Source organism: Orbicella faveolata, unplaced genomic scaffold (assembly GCF_042242905.1).
Source record: "Orbicella faveolata isolate gen_17 unplaced genomic scaffold, um_ofav_v1 contig_2, whole genome shotgun sequence".
NCBI lineage: Eukaryota > Metazoa > Cnidaria > Anthozoa > Scleractinia > Merulinidae > Orbicella > Orbicella faveolata.
In genome coordinates, this window is record NW_028301547.1 from 9,028,785 (window position 1) to 9,052,784 (window position 24,000).

The 24,000-nt window shown below is 38.3% G+C and overlaps 1 protein-coding gene across 2 annotated transcripts; it reads left to right on the forward strand.

Moving 5' to 3' along the window:
• The first annotated feature begins 6,076 nt into the window (after positions 1-6,076).
• Positions 6,077-21,862, forward strand: LOC149111858 (uncharacterized). 2 transcript variants are annotated; one of them, XM_089289441.1, is made up of 19 exons: positions 6,077-6,198; positions 6,351-6,531; positions 8,117-8,276; positions 8,683-8,994; positions 9,941-10,042; positions 10,467-10,763; positions 11,368-11,397; positions 12,103-12,399; positions 13,025-13,054; positions 13,566-13,699; positions 14,311-15,112; positions 15,752-15,862; positions 16,696-16,877; positions 17,350-17,472; positions 18,054-18,124; positions 18,825-18,865; positions 19,263-19,362; positions 19,784-19,883; positions 21,038-21,862. In XM_089289441.1, exons 3-19 carry the CDS (start codon positions 8,156-8,158, stop codon positions 21,092-21,094), a joined length of 2,910 nt encoding a protein of 969 aa, XP_089145567.1. In that variant the 5' UTR covers positions 6,077-6,198; positions 6,351-6,531; positions 8,117-8,155; the 3' UTR covers positions 21,095-21,862. The 2 variants fall into 2 exon arrangements, with proteins under 2 accessions (XP_089145567.1, XP_089145568.1); XM_089289442.1 differs by lacking the exon at positions 9,941-10,042 and adding an exon at positions 10,112-10,159 and having other exon boundaries at positions 6,078-6,198.
• Positions 21,863-24,000: the final 2,138 nt, after the last annotated feature.

Sequence of the window (24,000 nt, forward strand, 5' to 3'; positions counted from 1 at the left end):
TTAATCCATCAAAACGTAAACAAATATAACAGAAGAAGAAGTTGATTCTCAGCCGTACCGACTAACAAATAAATCGTCGGCCTTACTATGTATACGGCTACCGTTACACAAGAGATCTTGGGAAGTTTCTTAATGATGTGACTAAAATTATAAGTGCTTAATTGTAAGCCATGTAAAGTCTATACGCTGTTGAAGTCTTCCTTGGAGAGAGTTTTCGTTCGCGAATAAATCAGTCGGTAGATTTTATCACTGACAGTGGGAAGATTTTTGTCGCGTACTAAAACTGAAAACCTGTGAATCGAGAGTGTCTCAAAGCAACGTTACAGATTGTTATAGAGATGAGGCCTTTGGCTTTTTGTTGGATTATAATTATTTTTAATAACAGTACATTTTTTATCGGTTGGTTCTGAATTTCACTTTGTTTTGTTTTTCGGCGACATGGAGGAAATTTTACTGTTTACAATTATTATTACGATGTGTTCCGGAGTCCCCGAACCGCGGTGTGATCGATAGCGGCGCGAAATGAGCTCATTTGAAATGGCTTTTTTTTTTTTGTTCGAAACAAAGGTCAAAAAAACACTTATTTACTGGGAAGTAGCTTCCAAGTGTAGCCCAAATTTTGAAACAAGCACGCTTCTCAGTCGGCGAAAACAAGCACAGGACTACATGCATGCATGACAAGCGTGACTTTTCACGCGTCAGTAATGTTTGAAGACTTTATGCGAATTCAAGGCGTCACAACATGATTGTTATCAGTGCATGCTGTCTTATCAGGATAAAGGGATATCTTTTGTATAATGATAACTCTTTTTCCCCGGAGAGATATTTTGTCTGATAACATTTTGCACCGTTATTGTATTTCCTTGTCATCACCGTGTATTTTGCAATAGCTCTATTTTTTAAAAAAAGCACGCTATAGACTGTATTGTTTCGAGTCTGTGAAGTCTAACAGTGAGTCTTAAGGCGTCAAACCTGTGAGCATAATGTCCTAACCTTACTTTTCGAGCGTGCTATGGTTGTAGTTTCTCAAACATAAAAATTAATAAACACGGAAAAAACCAGGCCAGTAATTTACGCCTTATGAGATAAGAAGTCACTTTATTGTTTAACTTTTAACTTAATGTACTCTCTTTTCCGCGAGCAATAGTTGAGACCGGTAGCACCGTGACAATCGCGCAACTGAATTCATTTCTTTTGACAACGAGACTACTTTTGGTAACCCTGACACTCCTCTTCCGCAGTATCGTCGGGATAAGGTAACTGTAGCCTTATCGGAGTGACCTGATTTGCCCCGTTACCCGACGAAAACATGTGTGTTCCATTTAGGCACGTGGTCACGTTTCTCGCGCGTATAAACTATTTTAGAGTTATACCGGTAATGTTTTACCACATTGCAAACAGGGTAGAATTTACGAAGTTCGCTTCCATAGGCAACTTTCAAGTTTCCTTGATTACCGTTTGTTAAGAAACACAAAATATATTTTCTGCAAGATTAACTCTGCGAAAAGCTCTCAAAGAAATTTACAACATCGTAGTGTACACGCAGTCTTTGCGGTTCAGTGTGCGATTTCAACGAAAGTTGTCTTCGCTTACATATCTGCAAGAAGAAGACAACAACACTTCTGAATGATAATGAATTTTGCAGAAGAAAAAGCGTTGAAACCCAGACTAACTACATCGTAGTTCGATGTTTCTACGTGGACTGTTTCTTCATGAGCTTCATTATTTGGAGACGTTTTGTGATTGTTGCATAATTATCTGCCAGCAGAATGTTCAAGTGATCGAAGGGCTTTTTTCCCGTAGGTGTCATGAACACGCGAGGACGTAATAAGCGAGTGCGTTCGATATTATTTTCACAGTATAAGCAAACATAAATCCAGATCTGGTCTCACCTGTTAGAAATATATCTCTTCCCACCGCAGTGACTTATCTTATGGATAACATTGCGAGCAAACGCTGAGCATTTCGACCACCAACATATGGTACTTATCAACGAACAGACGTTTTGACCTGCAACAACTTCTTGCGCCTTCTTGCGGCTTGTGGTAAGATTCATAAGTTCTTGTGGCTTCTTGCAGTTAGATTTTCAACTTCTTGCGGCTTCTTGCGGTTAGACTTTCAACTTCTTGCGTTTCGAATGTTCTTGCGGGTAAACCGCAAAAACACGACATTTTTACTTCTTGCGGCGGTTTGCGTGTTCTTGCGGCGCAAGAACTTCTTGCGTGACGATTTTAGTATATTTTGTCGTCACCAATATTTTATTTTTCAAATGCATATGAGCAAATTACAAAAAGGAGAGCAATTTAGCCTAGTGTATAGTGTTACCCCGAAGAATGTGAGAGTGATAACGTAATTTTCCTGGAAAAATCACATTCTTGTAGCACGTGGTGAATAAATTTGCGAGTCACGCATAGTGGACCTTTGCGCCTTTATATGATAAGTACAGTAAAGCAAAGTAATGAAGTCACCTCGTCATAATTTGCTCATATGCATTTGAAAAATAGAATATTGGTGACGACAAATTATACTAAAATCGTCACTACAACGTATATTTCTATACTGTTGGAATTTCATTGCGTTACACAATTTGACACGTTGTACCGACTAAGATAAAGCTACTGTCAAGTTTGCCGCGCGCTCAGATGACAACATCATGGATAGCCCTGGCAAGCGGAGCCATGCACTGAGACTACTGTGACTATTGCTCTATTGAACAATCTGTGATTAATAACGATATGCAAAGTGGATGGGCAAGGACTTCCTGTCCTTGACTACACCTTCTACCTCAACTAAACATTACTTTAGCAGAAAACCTCTCGCACGGCCCACGTGTGCAGTAAGGACAACTACTGCAACTGGTACGAAGTTCAATAAACGGGTGGCGATCCAGATTTTGTACTTCATTGGTCTGTACGTGATGTGTCAGCACAGTATTCACCCGGGCTGTGTTAAACACTTGAATGATTTCCAAAAGCTTGCGAGTAGGCTCACCTTTGCGTTACACGCGCGAAGCGAAGTAAGGAAAGCCAGACCCACGTGCTTTATTAGCGCACGTAGGATTATTGAGTTCTACCCCCAGAAATTAAGGGAGTGGACAAACGTCCTTGTAAATGTTTCCTATTTAAGTTATACTTGTCACAATACTTGCCCCAAAGTTGCCTCCTACGCAGAGGCTCTTTGGGCCTGTCACGCAATGACGGTCTATGCTTACCTGTGTAGAAAACTACTGTAGGCCACAAAAATGGACAAATGTAAGATTCTGAAGAATGTCCGGTAGAAAAGGTATATTTCAGACTGATCGAAAATTCAGAATCAAAATCGAAATATTTCACCAGCCTAGAAATTTCCCTTCAAGAAATTTCTTCTTTTACAACTTCCTCAGTCTCGGTTTAAAGGTCGTCCGGCGTCGATAACAATCAGTTCCAGACTAATCCACATAAAGTAATGTTTTTATTCAACCGGCAATGGAAATTATGCAAAATCATATTTAATTAATGAGCTGGCGTCCCGAGCAACACGGAAAATATTCGCCAGTGACAGCTTACCACAGAACACTTTTATGACTTAGGGTTTCGTGTTAGGCGTGTTGGATTATTTTGCTCAAGAAACGTACGTTCACTAATCATTGACTTAAAACCTTTCACGAGACAATCCAATGAGTCGATCGCTTCGGCAACGGTGAGTATCTTTTTTTGGTCTCTCTCTTTCGAGTTCTCTACTTGCTATGGAGTTGTCCAAAAGTTTGTAGGCTACTCCGACTTAAATCTACATAGCCTTTGAACGCTAGGACTAGTTATCCCGATTTTTATCTTTTCTCGCCAAAGAGAGTACACGGTTTAGAACCATGCTAGTGATGACATAGATGACAAATAACTTGCCTTCTCAAGTATTACCTAGCCAATCGTATTACCTAGGCAGACGACCGTGCGTCTCAGATAGACAAATGTCCCAGACGTGTTATCGTTCTAGGTGATCACGTTAAATAAAGCGTATTAACTTTTCAGAAGAACTTAAAAATTCTATATGTCAGGAAGACACAGACGCATTAAACATGTAGGTCACAGACGTATGATTTGTCTAGGTAAATACGACACGACTAACGAACTGATGGATTTTTCTGAACTGGGAATCCGTTTGACAAAATTAAAAGTGTAATCAAGCGAGTAACCGTCTCTCTCAAAATAGCTTTCTTATCTTCGCACGAGCTTTAAGTATCTCGTATACTTACTTAGACGCACTTAATGTTAGACGCCTCGTGCGTCTGAGACACATTATTCTTTTCTATTGGTAAATACGGCCATTGTATGTCTTTTTCTTCTTGATACTGTTATTCCACTTCATGCGAGGCCGGAAACTCGAGAGAAATTCCCAAAATTGGGACTTCGGGACTAGGAAAAACCCTCAACTACCGCTCGTAAATAGCTGGAGCCGTCGCGTATTATATCATATTTCCTTTTAGACGACAACAAAGCAGCATTGACAGACCATCAATTGTATAGTTCGTGGTTATGGAAAGGTTCCTCTGGTCAAGAAAATGAGGGGAGAGATGATCTTTAATTATTCTTAAAACTTAGTCACCTCCGAAGTCTTTTATTATTCTGTCGAAATGAGAATGGGAGGCTCTCCACGTTTTCGCGTATTTTATGATTGGTTGTATTACTTCATGAGTTTCTGACTTCTTTTTCACGCTCATTGTAACACGACTATTCTACGAGGTTCAACGATGATTTTTAAACGACTTCAGCCAATACTAGAGGGAAATGATTCAAACAATATTTGATGTAAAATCTACGATCTTAAGGTTCCCAAATCGGCCATCTCATTCTGTTCCTTACGTTATTTTCTGTCTCTGCATTAGGCGTTTTATTATTATTTGATAATTTTTTTCGTATATTTTTTTGATTTTTTTTGTTATTCACTTCCTCGCATGTAGGAACGAATATTTATAAGAAATTACTTAATACAAACAGAATTAATTATGACCTACCAAAGGTGAAATTAACAATAACAGCCGAAGAGTAGTGATAAACCAGAACTCAGTATGAGAAATATTTTGTCTGGTTGATAATAATCAAGACTGGTTTTTACTGGCGCATTAAGCATGAGCATCAAACGTATTCTTCTGACGAAAGGCCACGCTGGTTATCAGCATCTCATTTGCACCTGCTTATTTCGATGCGCACTAAGGACATTTAGCCTTTCTTGAAATCAAAAATCATGGATTCCTGAAATCTAGTGAACAAAGAAAGATTGCAGAATCAAACGCCGAGTTTAAGGCGTTTTTTAAGGCGTTTTTAAGGCGCTTTTTAAGGCGTTTATGAGTGCTACGGTTAGAGAATAAAATGAGCTTAATCCTTATGACTACCGGTTACCATTTGCATATGTTCGTAACGATCACTGGACTTTTTTCGGCCACATGATAGTAGCAATCAGATCGAAGCCAGGATTAATGGTTCACAATAATTAAAATGAGTAATTTTCTAGAAGGAAACTTATATTTATCATCTTATTGAGGCAATGCATACCTTTCACTTCTTTTTCCGCGAACTATTTTTAACAGCGGTAGAAACTAAACAAGTTAACCCACTCCGTGAAAAATATTACCATTAAAATTAAGTTTCTTACGACAATGACCCTTCAAGATCCAGAACACCTGCAGTTTTGACGTAAAGTGTCGATCGGTATTTGCGTCTATTACGATAGGCCGTGTCGTGCGACTTGGGCACAATCATAACCAAGGCAAGTTTTAAGAGTGTTACGTCTGCAACACGCACGGGCTGACATGTTCAGGCGCAATGACATTACTTGTAGTCGTCATTGATCTTCCTGTTTGTATGCTTGCGTCGTATCGCAAAAGGTAGTAAACCCTTCCAGGGTGACGAGAGCTCGAACAAAGGACCGCTTATACTTGGTCGCTGATCCCAGTGTGTACACTGGTGAACAGACGCACAAAACAGAAGGAAAAAAGAACGTTGTACACCCAGCTCAGCCTTTTAAAAAAGTGAAACTTAATAGCACGTGCTGAAACATTCATGGTGGGTTTCGGTAAAGTCTGAGACGTATGTTAATCATAGCACGGAGGTTCATTTGCATTTGAAAAGACTCCCCGCATTACTTCAATTGCAAGCTAGTGCGAAAATACGAACATGGCCTTACTTCGTGACAATTTCGCTGCAGCAAACTTTTCTTCTTTATTAGGTAAAAATTTGGCATATTACTTCGTGCGTAAATTTTCATGCACTTTCTGCAAAACCTGTACGGAAAGCAGTGTTTCTTCAAAGTTGAATGTGAAGAATTTAAGATCAAAGCAACAGCGCTAAAACTCCTACGTTTTTGTTTTGATTTTCCAGACTAGGCTGAGTTTCAAGGGTTTATTGAACTGCGTGCCGTTTTTATTAACCTGAGCAGAAAGTCTTACTCCACGGCGGGCTGAAATCTACCCAACGGTTTACCTCATCACAGAAGGACTTTCATTTCTGTAAAAGTCCGCATTGTTACCAGACTGAAGTTTCTTCACTGGACGTTACACAGGTTAGATTTTCAGTAGATTTTTTGTTACCTTTTGTTACTAAGCAAGCTAACTAACTGAATCTCCAAGTTGTACGCACCTTTCGTATTTAAAAGTAAGGAGTTGCCGTTTCCGAATTACGCCGCAGTCTGAAGTTTTTCTTCGTGCTTTCTTCGGAGTACTGAAGTATTTTCACATTCGGTTTTCGATGAAGATTTTGAATCGCCTTAGTTGTCGAACCACGGTATATCTGAAAGATAAGCTTTATTTTCTTTTTGACTGGCATTGCTTAATATGTCTATCCACCGTTGTCTTCCACGCCTCGAGATGAATAGTAATTTTTGCTGTGTTTCGTATTAGATTTTCTTCGTAAATCTTTACCTTAAACATTATTGTAAATACTTAAGTCATGTGTCGTCTTTGTTCGCCATGCTGATTGTCCGTGCTCAAATTTGCATCAAGCCGCTGTATCCGTCGATCATTTCCAATTTAACCACTTCGCACCGAATTTCACTTTCACTTTCCTTAATTCGTTTAAAATAGATTGCGAGCTCTTAGCGAATGAGAGTCCAGATCTCTATCAGGATTGAGTAGTTCCTGTGAGTGCTTGTTGTCAGTGGTTTATTGAGCAGTATGTTAGTAAGGTAGCACGTATCGAGTTGGCGAGTTTGTCGTTGTTTGATTGAAATATTTGAAATGAGCCCCAAACCCATGCCTTGACGTGGGTAGATTTTACCGGATTTCATGGCCTGGACGTTTGTGAGAATTTGAAACGCAAATGTCAGTATTTTTGATGGAAAAAGGTTAACAGAAGAACAGTGGCTAACCAAATTACTACTAGCCAATAAAAGGTAGCAACAGAAGCGTAGCGACCATATAATTATATTTACGCACGTGCGCACATGCGCACGTGCGTACCTCCACAAATCTGAAAAAAAAAAAATTCATTTTTATATTCGGCGAAAAGCGTCTATTAAGGAGATCGGTTGGTTTGACAACATCTGTACTACGAAAACATGGCGAATATTCAAAAGGCTATTCAGTTCAATACTAAAGTTTGACAATCAAGCGAGCAAGCAATGAATCAATCTTTAATTAAAGAGCGTAGCACACAATAGTTGTATTAAAAACTAACGAGCCTGTGATACCGTTAATTAAGAAAAATTAAAAATTAAAAATCCAACTATACAAAAAAAGATAAATTGTCCATTCAAAAATGTTTTCAAAGTCACAAGAGGGAGAACAAAAAATTAAAAGGCAGGGATAATAAAGGTAGGAAATAATGGAGAATGGGACGAGAGGGAATACCTTTTGATGAAATGATCTCAACTTAACTGAAACCTTTTATAGGCCGGCCTCTCTGGGAGCTTCACTTTGTTTACTCCACTTTTTTGTTGTTGTTGTTCTTTGAATTTATTTAGGCGCACAATGTAGTGCCAGGTCATTTGACGAATGATCCTATTTATTTTTTTTTTTCCCTTCCCGATTAGGTAAACCTCTTTTTTGATCGTAAGTTGACCAATCATGAGCGGCATATTTTGTTGAGTATATTATGCTGTATTTTGTTGTCACAACAATCCAACACCGGTTCAAATGTTTCACTATTAGATTATTTGAACCAAAAGAATTCATAGTCTGAGACGTGTGATGATGGCCAGTATTTCTTGGCTGGGATGCAGTACCAAGTACTTCCTGTTATTACTTGCTGTTACTGGTTTATCCATCCTCCCATCTGCCTGGTGTCAGTATTGTAACAGCAACAATCCCGGTAAGTTATAATATCAGCACTATATTGAAATGGACTAAATAACAATATACATATCTAGGAGATGGGTTGGCCAGCGGTTGCAAAATAGGAAATATTAGAACACAGTTTATTTGAACTGTGGTGATTAAGACGTCAACGCCTCCAGGGCACCTTGTTGACGAAGGAGGATTAAACAAAGACAAGGATGGTGATTGTTTGAAAAGACGAAACAGAATTACAATAAGAACTGAGGGGTCGAGAAAGCAATAGCTATGTTCCGTAAAACTTGGCCGTTAAGAACTTACATTTTTGCATGTTTTAAGCACCATAACACAAAGCTTTGATCTCTAGCAAATTGACTTGTGTAACGAATACGTGCATCTATTGAAACATGTCTTTTGGTCTCTTTTTTTCCCTTTGCAATCAGGCGAACCTAGGATTGAAATAACTCCGCCATCCAGCAAGCTACATGTAACTGTTAATGAAACTGTTAACTTGACTTGCACTGCTTGGCAAGCTGATAGTCACAAGAGTGAAAAAACAAAACCAAAACAAATTGAATGGTTTGACCCACAAGATAAACGATTCGGGAATAAATGTTACGCTGACTCGCCACGAGCTACATACATGAGCTGCACAGTTACAGTTAGTGCCCTGACGAACGAAACATTTGGTAAATACACTTGCAGAGCGAGGAATGGTATAGATGTCTGCAGCACCAAAAAAATTCTTGTGCAAGGTAAGTAAAAAGAATTAATGAAATGATTGCAATTTCCTCCTTTCAAACAGAAAGTTAATTAATTTCATTCTAATTTACCTTAGTATAAATCTGCTAGCGTTTTATCACGAATGCCGCTCTCTGGCATGATTGGCTACGCTACTCACTATCTATTATATGATGGATAGTGAGTAGCGTAGCAGTTTGCACTTGTTAACATAATGACGGCCGCTTTTTGGCGTTTTCGAAGTGTCTGTGAAAAGGATTTATATAAAGTTTTAAACGACTACTAGATTTATACTAAAACAATTAGATTATTGGCTCTCGATTTCTATGCGTGATTTTTGACTCGGGCTCATAATATAATTGTTTATTAGAAATAAAAATAAAACTTAAAACAAAATATTAACCTAACTTGGACTATTCCAATAGCAGGACAGGTAAAATTGTCTATGATTAGTTTTACACTTATATTTGTAATCCATGTCTAATTCTTCTTCTTCTACTACTTATGATAACAAATTCCAAATATTAGTAACATTCGTCAAATGACCCGGCACTGCGTTTTAGGCCTAAATAATTTCAAAGGACAAAAAAGTAGTATTTGTACATTTACATGTGATTGTCGACAAGGAACATTCCGTGGATATAAGGGTAGCAAGGGACAAATCATGGTGAGTGTGTAAGAACCTTTTTGCGATCTAGCTTGCTTTCAGCTTTACCACATAAGTTCCGATAATATTAGTTGAAAATCTTCCGTTGTTGTTGTTAAATCATAATGTAATAACTTAAACCACCAGTCCCTCCCCCTTAAGTATTTAGCGGAGGTACACGACCGCCATTTTGATCCCAAAAGTGTTTTATGGGAAGTGAACGTGTCCGGCTGTGCATGCACATTGTATTGTTCTTATCGATGTATTTCTTTAACCCATAATGCTAACAATGTGCCAAATAAAGCATATTTTAGGTCTGACCTCCCAACGTGCACGTGACGCAAGACGTTTTGGTTCGGTAGGGAAGGCAGAATCTATCAATACTCCAGTTAATATGACCAACCACGGTTTAGAAAGTAAGCTGTTTATCTCATATTCATATGACAAAAACCATTTTTTTTTTCTTGTATTCACTTTGTAAATAGCTGTTGTAAAGAGTTTCAGCATGAGATCCCCAAATCCAACAAAGAAAGGTCAGGCAATCATTTTAATTGGTATTTTTAACTATTTTACGTTTAGGAATTCGGAGGTTTTAAAAAGGACTCCCGATAAAATGAACTGTCCTTTACGTGCAATACGTGACTTATTATCCACATCAAGCGGATTTGTAGCTACACTGCTTACGTCCATAAGCAATTTTATTTTACACGTTCTAGGGAAGTAACGAATTGTCATCATTAACGAGTTTAAAGTATGTCACAACTCAGCCTCTTCGGGGGCTGCAATGATTTTATTCAATAAAGCTATCTACCTATCTATCTTTATCTATCCACTCTGTAGACAAAAGTCCAGAGATCGTCAACGTTCCAGTCAACCAAACTGCTGTTCTCGGGTCCAATGTGACTTTTAATTGCACTGCCACTGGTTATCCCAAACCGACCATCACGTGGGTAAAAGAAAATGATTCAAGTTCTGTTCAATACAACCCAACGCCAGAGATCTTAACAGGCGATGGCAATAGCATTTTCAGCCAGTTGGTTATAACAGAAGTCAAGAGCAATGATTATGGTATATATCATTGTGTTGCAAAGAACAGTGGTGGAGTAAAGACTTCAAGTGCGACATTAGGATATAGAGGTATTTTCTGTTGTGTTTTTGATTTCTAATATATGGGGGGATGGGGTGGGGGCACTTTCTGCTGAACTTTTGATTAACGTACTTTGACACATGACATCCTATCGTACTGTTATAAGTAGTGGCAGCCAAACTGATAAAACAGGTGGTTTAGAATAATAGCCTTTTATTCTTCTATTATTTATTTATTTATTTATTGTAAATTTCTATATCTTCTTTTATTTATTATTTCTACTTCTTTCTCTATTTCACTGAAACTGTACCGAATCTGATAAGCTGCAAGCACAGTCAACCATTATTCAGAGTAACATTAAAATTTAGTGCAGGATGCGAAATTCAGTGCACTTTTAAGGTTGCTGTAGCAGGCAAACTTTTCCACTGGCGCTCATGTGAAAATGCCCGCGAACAAAGTAAACAAAGTTTAGAAGTATTTCATTGGTAAATGTCCCAAATATCAAATGTTTCTCGGGGAACCAGACTAAACCAAAACTGGACTTTTCTTTTCTAAGAAACAAGCTAGAAGCTACGAACATATTGAGGGAATGTTAATATTATATTTATACGAGAATAATCGATTTTATTCTTGTTTTATTCACTCCGTAAATAGATGATGCGCCCAGCGTTGAGGGACCAAAAGGTCAGGAAATTATTAAGAGAATTATTACAACTGTTGTTTTTAATAATTATTTCTTGTTTAAAACCTTAGGAGTTTAAAAAAAAAAGGACTCCCGTAAAATAAAGGGTACGTTACGTCCAATACGTTTTCGATGAATTATATGAAACGGATTTGAAGTATCACTGCCTTGTAACCAATACGTTGATAAGCATTCATTTTATTTTATTTATTTATTTATTTATTTATTTTTTGCTGCGATGATCTGAGAAAATTGCTTTCCTTGTGCTATTGCCTTCAGCTCAATATTTGAAGAGGGGAGGGGTCCAAGTCTTAAAAAGTAAGTACTTTTCTATGTATAACCGAGGTAACCGAGGTAACCGAGGTAACCGAGGTAAATATAATTGGCAATCGGTCTCCTGCTCACCTGCCAAATTTGGTGTAGAAAGAGTCAATACTTTTTAAGTAATGCGAAATAATGTGAAATATTCAAGAACTGACGAAACATTTTGGGGGTGGTTTGGCCCCTAGGTGTATATAAATGATACCGTGCAATCAGTCGACCTTATCGCCTGAAGAAGACTAGCAGTAAGCAGTCGAAACGTCGCGATCTACATCTCAAGTGACTACATCGTGAGACAAACGACAATACACTTTATTATTGCATTTACCACGATGAATAACAACAACCTTTTCCTCGATATCTATCTTTATCTATCCACTCTGTAGACAAAAGTCCAGAGATCGTCAACGTTCCAGTCAACCAAACTGCTGTTCTCGGGTCCAATGTGACTTTTAATTGCACTGCTACTGGTTATCCCAAACCAACCATCACGTGGGTAAGAGACAATGATTCAGGTTCTGTTCAATACAACCCAACGCCAGAGAACTTAACAGGCGATGGCAATAGCATTTTCAGCCAGTTGGTTATAACAGAAGTCAAGAGCAATGATTATGGTATATATCATTGTGTTGCAAAGAACAGTGCTGGAGTAAAGACTTCAAGTGCAGCATTAGGATATAGAGGTATTTCCTGTTGTGTTTTTGATTTCTAATATATGGGGGGATGGGGTGGGGGCACTTTCTGCTGAACTTTTGATTAACTTACTTTGACAAATCACATGCTATCGTACTGTTATAAGTAATGGCAGCCAAACTGATAAAACAGGTGGTTTAGAATAATTTGCCTTATATTCCTCTACTATTTATGTATGTATGTAGTTATTTATTTATTTATTTATTGTAAATTTCTATATCTTCTTTTATTTATTATTTCTACTTCTTTCTTTATTTCACTGAAACTGTACCGAATCTGATAAGCTGCAAGCACAGTCAACCATTATTCAGAGTAACATTAAAATTTAGTGCAGGATGCGAAATTCAGTGCACTTTTAAGGTTGCTGTAGCAGGCAAACTTTTCCACTGGCGCTCATGTGAAAATGCCCGCGAACAAAGTAAACAAAGTTTAGAAGTATTTCATTGGTAAATGTCCCAAATATCAAATGTTTCTCGGGGAACCAGACTAAACCAAAACTGGACTTTTCTTTTCTAAGAAACAAGCTAGAAGCTACGAACATATTGAGGGAATGTTAATATTATATTTATACGAGAATAATCGATTTTATTCTTGTTTTATTCACTCCGTAAATAGATGATGCGCCCAGCGTTGAGGGACCAAAAGGTCAGGAAATTATTAAGAGAATTATTACAACTGTTGTTTTTAATAATTATTTCTTGTTTAAAACCTTAGGAGTTTAAAAAAAAAAGGACTCCCGTAAAATAAAGGGTACGTTACGTCCAATACGTTTTCGATGAATTATATGAAGCGGATTTGAAGTATCACTGCCTTGTAACCAATACGTTGATGAGCATTCATTTTATTTATTTTATTTTATTTTATTTTTTTTTGCTGCGATGATCTGAGAAAATTGCTTTCCTTGTGCTATTGCCCTCAGCTCAATATTTGAAGGGGGAGGGGTCCAAGTCTTAAAAAGTAAGTACTTTTCTATGTATAACCGAGGGGGATAAGCATTTCGCTGATATCTAGTATTAACATTTTAATATGGTTATACTCATAATCAATGTCGACAGATTTTAATCAAACATCCGCGGGTATCTGCAGGCACTAGAAACACTGGTCTTAGTGTAGGAGCGCCTTCTTATAACACTTATCTCTAATTTTGTTTTTTTAGGGCTATCAGCAACAAGTAAAAGGAAAAATGTCGAGATCACAGCCATCATTGTGCCTTTGTCCGTTGCCATTATGTTTTTGGGGGGTGTCAGTGTATTTTGGCAATACTTCAGAGGGCGATGTCTTCGTAATCAGGTAGTTTAAAATATGACAGTACATTGTTTCTGTCATATTTCTCAGCGGTGAAAAAATCAACAAGATGCCGTACTTAAACGTGTTTATCTACTAAAGTCAGAACACTGTCTGTAAATCTTAGCATACTAACGTTTGACAAAAAAAAACATAGACTTCTAAAATGTGTAACACAAAGGTGTAACAACAAGAAAATAGAGGAATTTCGATGTTCTTTTTTCTGGTGAGCATGGAATCATCCCGACAAAGGATATGTAGATATGGGCAAGATTAGAAAGAAGACATTTTTTGCAGAAAATCTGCTTGTCCCGTAATATGTACCCTCAAGCGCTTTTATTCACTGTATTTTCCTGTGTTAGGCATTTATTCATAAGTAGGTCACGTTCTGCGTTTCTCGTCACGTTATAGAGCAAAAAACAGAAAGGTGCTTGGTCACTTTCTGGGCTGTTTGATGTGTACGTTTTTGTCTAATAGAATTACACCCCTCGATCACCAATGCATCTGAGCAGCCCCACCCCTGGGTCCACGTTTTGTATATTTTGTTACATAGTTTCCTTCCGTGAAGACAATAGTTTTAGACACGTACAGTGACGTATTTTTACTATTCTTTCTAGACATATGATAACAAAGACCCTGAGCAGGGCGTTAAACTCACCGGGCAGATACAAGAGGAAGACCAACTCAAAAACATGTACGATTATATCGACAACAATCCAGAACCCCAAGAACACGAGGAGGTGCCACTGTCACGACACAGTCCTGAGGAAAACCCCTTATTAGGTGTTGAAAGTCAAGTCAAGAAGCCTCCTCAAGCAAGACCACTGCCTCCGATTCCACAAATTGAAAAGGAGAGTCAAAGAATGGAAGAAAATTCGGAACAAAATGTGACCTGTTTGGGTATGTTGCAGTCAGAAACCCAGAATCCTAATTTTCAGACGCCAGGTAGTGGAGATAGAAGCAACATCCTTGAAGGACAAGACATCCCCTTGGAAATTGAAAAGAACACTAATCTTATTGTAGTTCGGCAAGAGACTGAAAAGGAACCTGGGTTATTGCCTTCACGTGGCTCCATGAGTGAACCAGAAGCTGAAACAAAGCCAAAGCTAGGTGCTTTAGGTGTTGGCTTTTCACCTGCCCATGAGCCCCCAAAAGTTAGAGAGTTGCTGCCAACACCGGACTTTGAGGCCACGCCTCCCAGACCTCCAAAGCCTACCAAAAAAACTAAACAGGGCACAAAATATAATGAAAGTTCTTCTAGCAATTCCCAAGAGATCGGGGAAGACTATGAAATCGACCTAAAAAGACTTGAAGTCCGAGATGAAGTGCTTGGAGAAGGGGAATTTGGAATTGTTTATAAAGGACGCTATCATTGTAAGGATACGAAAGTCATTGATGTAGCAGTGAAACAGTTGAAAGGTATGTATGTAGATAGTGAATTCACTCCTTGCGTTGGTTATACTGCATCTCAGTCAGCACAAGACAAAATCGTCTGGTTCTCATGACTAGTTTTATCATATTTTTAATCTATACCATCACGCCTCAACTAACCAATCAGTTTCATCGGACCAGACTTGACCAGACTTTACTCTAAAGATGACTTCCTTTCGGGTTGTCTAAAAGTTAGTCAGCAATAACAGTTCTTTTCAGAACTTACCTCACCCGGATGATCACAAAATCACACTGTACGAATTTAACTTACCTTAGCTGTAAATATTTGTGGAAAAAAAAATGGAAATCAAATTTAAGATCATCTAAGGGCTCTTAAACGCATCATGTATTTCGCTATGTGTATACCGCTACTATTAATCTTAATAAACCATTTCCGAGGTCCCTTGTATCTCTGTTTCAAAACGAGTCTTCGTGCCAAACCTTTCAAGTGAAAATGAGTTTGATTTGCATGAAAATAAACTTGTGGGTGGAACACCTTTCCGTATGAATGGTTTTGCCCAAAGACTGGTTTTGATACCAGGGCACAAGGTGACTCGGAGGGGGCCTATTTGAGAATGGTGAGTGAATTACTAAACAAGTTTACCTTTCTTTTTTGTGAATACATAGACACGGCTAATAAGACTGGGAAAGTTGCCCTTCTCGGTGAAATACAGATTTTGAAGCGGGCTGGATGGCATCCTAATATAGTCAACTTGGTTGGCGCATGTACTCAGGGTGGTAAGTTGCCAAGAAATCATCACGTGACCATAAGCTAATAAAACTTGATAATAAAATGAGTTGTCTCTACGTTTCCAGTCACCTGGCAGTTATTGAATGATTTTATACTAGTGCCAGGATGTTCAAAGCACGATTAAGCTACTCCAGGACAAACTTAAATTTCCATTTCATTTTTGTAACGTTTCAGTTCCTTTGCCCTTCAGCTTTGACTCGGTAGGATGCAGAGGGGTTAAGTATCTGTTCGAGCTAAGCCCATCCGGCGAACGTTTATAAATCCGGTTTTTGTCACGTCATTCTGTAGAATGATGTGACAAGGATTGTTTCTACTGAGCCCCTGGATGAGGTGGTAGTCCATCGCAGAGTTACTAAGAGAGGCACAGGTGTCTGACCCAAGTACACAACAGAATGGCCCCAGGCAGGGCTCGCACCCAGGGCTTTTACGCCAGCGCATAATCCATTTGGCTGCTACTTGACTGGACTAATCCTAAAATGTACAAAACAAAAGTAGAATAAAAATGCTTAAACTCTTATGGTGGTTTCACTGTCGAGCAATCAAATATTAAAATAAAGAATCTGGCACACGGCAGATGATTGATTTATAGACACCGTCGTCAAGATTTAGGTCTGTGCGGTTTTCCATTCGCGCTTTATTCGGAGAAGAGAAGTTTATTCGAAGGGAGCGGGGCACCGGGACAGCGAGAAAGTGTCCGCGCTGATTTATGACTAAATATTCATGAAACTTGGATACTGTTCAAAATATACGGAGACCCGTCTCACGAGTCTTAAAGAAGGCCAGGCTAAATAAAGCCAACCGCTATTTTTTATTTGGTTAGAAAATATTCTTCTGGTCACTGATTTGATTCCCGGAGGAACCCTTGAAAGTTTGTTGACTTCCAAGCCTGCCCCTGGTGAGCACGGCAAGTACGAGAATATCAAATGTGCGCTGAATGATCGGGACCTGATAAAAATTGCTCTGCAGATCGCCTCAGGAATGCAACACTTGGAAAGCAAGAAGGTGCGTGATACATCGTGTACAGTGTACTTGTACTATGAAAATATAGTTCCGAAGTGTCTTGTTCTGGCTCTACAAGAAAACATAGCCAAGTTTTGATGCGTCAAATGCCAAGAAAGGAAATGCATTTCATCTTCTCCGATTTGCAACAAATTGTCAATAAATGTCTAAGTGTATGTAAATATAGTTTCACTGAAACGGAAGCTGTCTCCGCTTGAATAGTATAATGCAAAAAATTGCTTCTTGTTGAGGACAAAATTGGTCATTCAGTTGTGGAATTTTCCTGTACCTTCATTTCGTATGAAGTTATTTTGTAATCATGACGACTCAAAGTTGCTCGCTTCGTCATAATGGCAACCTTTTGACTTCATAAAAGAATATCATAACTTCATTTTACTAGTTGCTGCTGTTTTGAGCTAGGTTATTTTGCATGTTCCAGAATTTATGGAAACGCCTCATGTGCTTTTTTCTACAGTGTATTCATGGCGACTTAGCAGCAAGAAATGTCCTTATTGACGAAAATAAAGTTGCTAAACTTGGAGACTTTGGATTGGCAAGAGATATCTCAGATCGTGGCATATACAACAAGACGTCCAATGTAAGTGCAGGATAGACGCCGAACACGCTGCCGTCAGACAAAAAAAAACACGGCTACTTTGCACCACAGAATGAACGCAAAAACGGAAAGAAATTGCATGTCTCTGTTGTCAAGCGCAGGGAAAAAACGCGGGTGAATGAGTCGAATGGTTCGGTATGGGCAGTGCGAGTATTTAAACAAAGAATACCAAACGTTGTTGTTGTTGTTTTTTTTTCAAAAAATAGGTGGAATTGGTCTTTGTCAGTAAACTGTAATTTACTCTAAAAAGACTAAAAAGCTAAAAAGCGGAAAATGAATATTGACGAGTCTACTTTTAAACAGACGTAATCTGTAGTTCCTGTATGTTACTGATATTAACCTTATAATTACGTTGAAAATTGCAATAAATCAACATATCTCATATTATATCCATGGAAAGCAGGTTTCGGTTCGATGTATACCGGCGAAAGCTATTTTCCCCGGGTCATGCAATATATGTTTCATTCAATAAGCCAATACATTTTATCATCAGAAATCAAACTAGGGTGTATTCATTTACTTTCATATCAGTTAGTAATACCTGAGTACATTTTCTTCAACAGGGTAAGGTCCCCTGGAGATGGCTGTCTTTAGAATCATTGAGATATCTAGTCTATACATCACAGAGTGACGTGTAAGTAACAGAATCATGCTGTGTGCGTCAAATTCGAATAAGTGAGCTTTCTTGCTTGTTTTAAAATTGTCACGTCTTTTGTCACACCTTCTGCAACGAGGATAGCAACATCCAGGACAACACCTGGGGGAAACTTAGTCTGAATTTTATGTTTTACATAAGAATCTTGCAATTGATGCATTCGGTGTATGTATTGACTTCCAACCAATAAAAACAATAAATAAGAACACATTGTTCAGTAGGGGCAGGATTTGGTCATCTTACTCCGCTATCGTTCAAAGCTCGAGGGGCTTTTGAGGTTTTTCTCCTGTAACTCCTAGTAAATTGAAGCCATTACGATGAAACTTGAATGATTTATAGGGAGTACAAAAAACATTTCTTTTAAGGTCCATAACATGTAATAATGACGTCAAATGACGCGGAAATGACGCCGTCATTTTCTAATATCTGTCATATCTTGGATTAGCTTAGAAATTCTATTAAATGTTAGGAAACCATAGAAATGGCTCAATAATTCTCAAAACTGATAAAAAAAAAAAGAGCTGAATAAATATGTGAAAGTTACAGGAATAAAGCTGAAACATTGTTTTAAACAACAAAATTCAAAATTCCACACAGTCTGAGTAGACTTGTGAGTTAGCCTTCTTAATTCTTATCTTTTTTTGTTTGTTTGTTTGTTTGTTTGTTTTTTTGTTTTCAGATGGTCTTTTGGTATTGTCTTATGGGAAATTACCACCTTTGGTAAGTCTGTTAACATTTTTATGTACGTGGAAATGACTAAAGTACAATTCAATTTACTGCTCGAGATTTTCAAAGGTAGTTGATGATATGTAACTGATTGCAAACCTGAACGAAGACCTCTGGCAACTGACAAAAGGAATCGACACGCGCTTCAAATTCTAACTGTTGGCATTCCGCTCTTGATTCGATTAACTGGTAACTAGGCCTCGTGTTCAGAACCGATCAAAATGATAATTGTGCTTCGCTTTTTTCATTTTTTTATTTATTTATTTATTTTTTTAATATGTGTATATTTTGAATTTATTCGTTCGAGTTCTCTTTACACTGGATTCAACTTATTCAAATTTCTAATACTTATGCATGCATCGAAGCTGACCTTATTTCATCCCCTTATCAGGTCAGGTCCCCTACCCTGGTATAGCAACACCACGGGCTCTTGTAAGTTTCCTCTGCTCGGGAAGACGGATGCCTCGTCCCGACCATTGCACTGAGGAACTGTAAGTTCAGTAATCTGCTGCCACAATTATTTCAAATTATTAACTGCTGACCTTTGTGTTTGGCCCGCACTTTCAAGAACTCGGGCCTATCGTCTCCTAGTACTGCAGAAAAACCTCGCAGAAAGAGCTAGCGTTTAACTTGACCTTTTTCCAAACTCTCCAAACATGAATGATAATAAAATACAAAGTACACTACATTTATTGTGAAAAGCTTCTTCATGGACGACGACATAATCTATGTTCCACATTTGATGTCTTTTTTTCGCCGGCGTTTATGTTCCCCGCCCACATTCCTCCTTCTTCCGAGCTAATGCAGTATAATACAATGCCATTAAATGATATTTTATGCAATGTCAGGACATCTCATTTCTTGTCAAATGATGTGATGTGATGTAAAAGTATTATCTTATTTTGTTTACAGATATGCACTTATGCAAAGCTGTTGGATGGAAAACCCCTTGATGAGGCCTACTTTTGAAGACATAACAAAACGGATCAAATGTCTCTTAAGGATATTTAAGGTATGTGTCGCTTGTATACTTGTTACAGTGACTGTAACAATTATACTTTACGAAATTAGAAATCTCAGTCCGTGTTTTCGGCGTCTATAATCTCTATTTGTCTGCATATAAAGCCGATAAATAAAAACACAGTCCGATATTTGCAGCCAACAAATATTTTTTTCTTTGTGTTTGGCGTGTCAACCGAGCCCATGTGGAATCCCAGTGCGGACTTTTGGCACTCTTATTCCATTATTCTGCATATGCAGGCGATGCATACAAACACATTCTAATATACAAAGCGAAAAAATTTATTTGCTTTGTGATTGCCGTGTCAACCTCTACTATGTCGATATAAGCAGGTTATTTTCAGTAAAAAAAGAACACACACACACAATGACAAAGACAACGGGAAAAAGGTTTAATGAGGATTACAATGGCGTGCACGTGCATTATAATTCTTGGTGGATTTCTTTGCTGTCCTCTTCATTATCAAAACAACAATAGGGAGCTTTAGCAATGACGACAGGGATGCCGAGGACAACGCCTTATAAAAATTGGGTTTAAATTTTACCTTCCAATGTCGCAACCACGTAGATTTGCTCAGTACGCCTATCGGTCTAAAAACTTGCTCAGGCAAAATATGCAATGGCGACATTCATTTCCAAAGGAAGAAACGAAAAAAGTAGCCAGTGCAGTTCGCGTTCTCCAAAGTACGGAGAAGTTAGTCGTTTCATGCTGTTGTTTTGCAGAGAACTGCAAAGAAATGCACAAAGATTTATAACGCACGTGTACAGCTATTTTGTGGCTCATTAACCCTTTAGTTTGATGACATTTTCGTCGCTGTTACCGTCGTGGTTTGCCAAAGATCCCTGATATGAAATGACCAAATTCTATGTTGTGTGGAGAACGTGAACCTCGACGGAGAATTTTTGAAATGTATATTTTCAGTTTCGAGAAAGAGAGACAAACTAAAATATTAATGACATTAGATTATCCCGAGATGCATAGGTAAAATGTAAATTCATTTTTTAACTTGACGTTGTCCTCGGCGTCGGCGTCGTTGCTATAGTTACTTAAACTCCCTAATACTTATCCACAAACGACTTGGTTCTAGATGATAATAAGCCTTTCATGTATTTTGTTTTTTTTTTTGTTTTTTTTTTTTCTTTCAGAAATCGTACGTGAATGTGCAACATGATGACATCACTGATGACTCAGAGACCTTATAAGAGAGAGAGATGTTATTGTTTTGTAAAATAAGGTGGACGCTGTAGTTTACTTAGTTTCGATAAGGACAAAACATTTGGTTAAGATAAGAGAACCCGGCATATCTTGAAATCGTCACTTTTTCTCTAGTAGAAAGAAACTACTGAAATTTAATTCACGTTGCATAGGAATTATTCAGTTGACAGTAATGTGAGTAAATTGTTTTTCAATGAATTGTTTGTTTAGTAACTTCTGCAGTTCCTCTGAAGATCAGTATGGTCCCAGGCATTTTTCCTCGTATTTTTTCATTCAGTGTTCACAAAGTTTGTCCATTACCACAAGGGTTTGATTTGTAGAATAAATCATATTTTCCTAGCAGTAGTGTATATAAATGTTGTGTCAATTATATCACTGTAAAGTAAATACTTTATGATAAATTGATGGAAGCCCGCATGTACATAGTCAGTTCCTGTTAAGATCAAGAGCCTCAGGTTTCAGCATTCTTAAACTTTATTTCTAACCTCAAAGGTTTCATCGATAAAATTTGTCATATTCATTTAGCAGTTGTGTATATAAATTGTATTAAAAATGTCTTGATATCGTCAATACTGATAATTGATGGAAACCTTTCTTGTATAAAATCAGTTCCTCTGATGATCAAGCGCCTCAAGAAAACAAGATATGGTCACCGACATTTTTCCTAGCCGTTTTTCATTCATCACTCTTAAACTTTGTCTCTAACCACAATGGATTGATAAGTAAAATAAAATAACTTTAATTTAGAAAGAAAATGACTCATATTTTGTTGTTTCACAGCCCTTGGTGTGTTCTTTTTCTCAGTGCCAGGTCGTGGAACCGAAACAGTGCACGAGCGTTTCAACTTGCTGCGTATGTGCATGATGTGTTTGTCATTTGTTCTTGTGCTTTTTCTTTTCCATTCCTAATGAAGTTCGTTTTTATTGTTAAGCATCCCTCACAAGGAACGTTCGTTGAGGAGGAGTGGGTGACGAGCCAAAACAACGCAGCCTTGGCGAACGATTTGTTACCATTCTCGTGACACAACTGCTAACCATAGCAATAATAATAATCCTTAATGATAACTTAAGCAGCAGTTTTAACTTTAACTGCTAATAACGGGCAACCCTAAAACACAGAATCCGGAAACTGGAATCCGGAAACCGGAATCCGGAATCCGGAAATCGGAAATCGGAAAACGGAGTCGGGAATCCGGAATTCGGAATTATTGATTTTTAGAGTGACGAAAGAAAAAATTAACTTCAGCAGTGCTTAATAAATATATATACTGCCTGTAAAACATAACTAGTTTTGAACAGCACTCCCCCCCCCCCCCCCTTCCCACCAGCTATACATTCGGCCTGGTTGTGCAAAAGGTGGATAACGCCATACATTGGATTAAACATTATCCAGTAAGGGTTTAGTGGTGATTGTTTCGGGTGGATACTTTGATGACCTTTGATCAACCTGGCTCCAACAAGAGCGCGGCTCTTGCCAAGCTCACACTGCCAAGAGAAGACTGGTGAGTAGCGCAAAAGTGACAGCATCGATGTGAATGCGATTTTTGCGTGCGATGAATCTTTCAACGCGACAACCGTAAAACACAGAAATCGGATTCGGGAAATCCGGAATCCACAAGTCAAAGAAAACAAGATCTTCTAATACGCGAAAATTACGTTGCATAGATTTTGCCTGTAAAAAGGGCTAATAAAAAGGACCTCAAACTCCACCTCTTTTGAAACATGGGTTCTCCGCCTGTCGAAGTTCGCGCGGCGTTATATCTAGTGAAGGCTATGGTTAAGAGAATCTTAACTAACATGCATCACAGTTTGATTCTATGCACCCTGACAGCAACTGAAGTAAGGTTGCCGGTAATTGCAGTTTTAATTACGTGATCTGCAATTTGTGGAAGGTATAATTTGGCCTTCATGTCTAGTAAATACTAAACAAGATGTCAAAGACGACCGGATTTCCGTCACTGGTAGCAACCTGTACCTCGAGCTCGATAGTCGCCTCCCTCACTCCTTATATGCAAAGGTCAAGTTGCCTCGTCTAAAAAAGTTTGTTTTTCCCGCCCAACATACAAGGTTAATTCGAGAACAACACTAGGTCACACTGATGGTGTTGCAAATCACTACCAGATATTCTTAACCGCCTTCATATTAAAAGAATTTCTAGACACGGTTGCACACTTACTCCTGTCTCCTCCTCCTCATATAGTTTTAGCAATCTCGATCTTGAAGTAGTTGCAGTAATATGTACTTATTGACTGAGTGGGAGGGCGGGACGGGAAAATATTTTGCTCTCGCTCAGGACGTCCTGACCGAGAGCCAAATATTTTCCCGTTCGGCCCGACCTAACTCAGTCAATAAGCATTTTATAATATGACCTGAAAATTTTGAAAATTCTGTTTGAACGTAAAGAGGACGCGATTACATAACATCAGACGACCGCGCGTGGAACAACTACAATTAAGAGTGGATGTCTCTAAGAGTCAAAGAAGAATAACAAAATCGCGGACATGGTCAAAAATTCGTTTCGTCCCATTTTTTGTCTACAGGTAACTATAGGCACTAGCTAAAGTGAAATGAGGTTAATTTGTGTAAATATTCATTTTGACGGGAATAAACCGTTATGAACTACATGATCGAAAATGAGTGCGTGCGAGCTCGAAATTATGCAGTTTTCAGGCTGTCCTTAGATGAACTAAAATGCGACAGCAGGACTTCTCTAGCCATAAATACATACAGTTGGCCTTCCTTTACCAAGATATACTGATATTTTTTGTATCGTGTCCTTCCTGATGAAACCACGGGTTAATTACCAGAAGACGTCTTCGCCATTTTTAGTTCACGTCAAACCTGGCCTAATATATTGTGGCAAAAATGCATGTGGTAGTGTCTCAAAATTTCCA

Bases quoted from the DNA above. Each gene is read 5' to 3' on its own strand.
- LOC149111858 (XM_089289441.1), top strand. From the start codon at position 8,156: ATGATGGCCAGTATTTCTTGGCTGGGATGCAGTACCAAGTACTTCCTG. The intron at 15,863-16,695 runs GTAAGTTGCCAA...TTATTTGGTTAG, and splicing joins TGGCGCATGTACTCAGGGTG to AAAATATTCTTCTGGTCACT. The intron at 18,866-19,262 runs GTAAGTCTGTTA...TCCCCTTATCAG, and splicing joins ATGGGAAATTACCACCTTTG to GTCAGGTCCCCTACCCTGGT.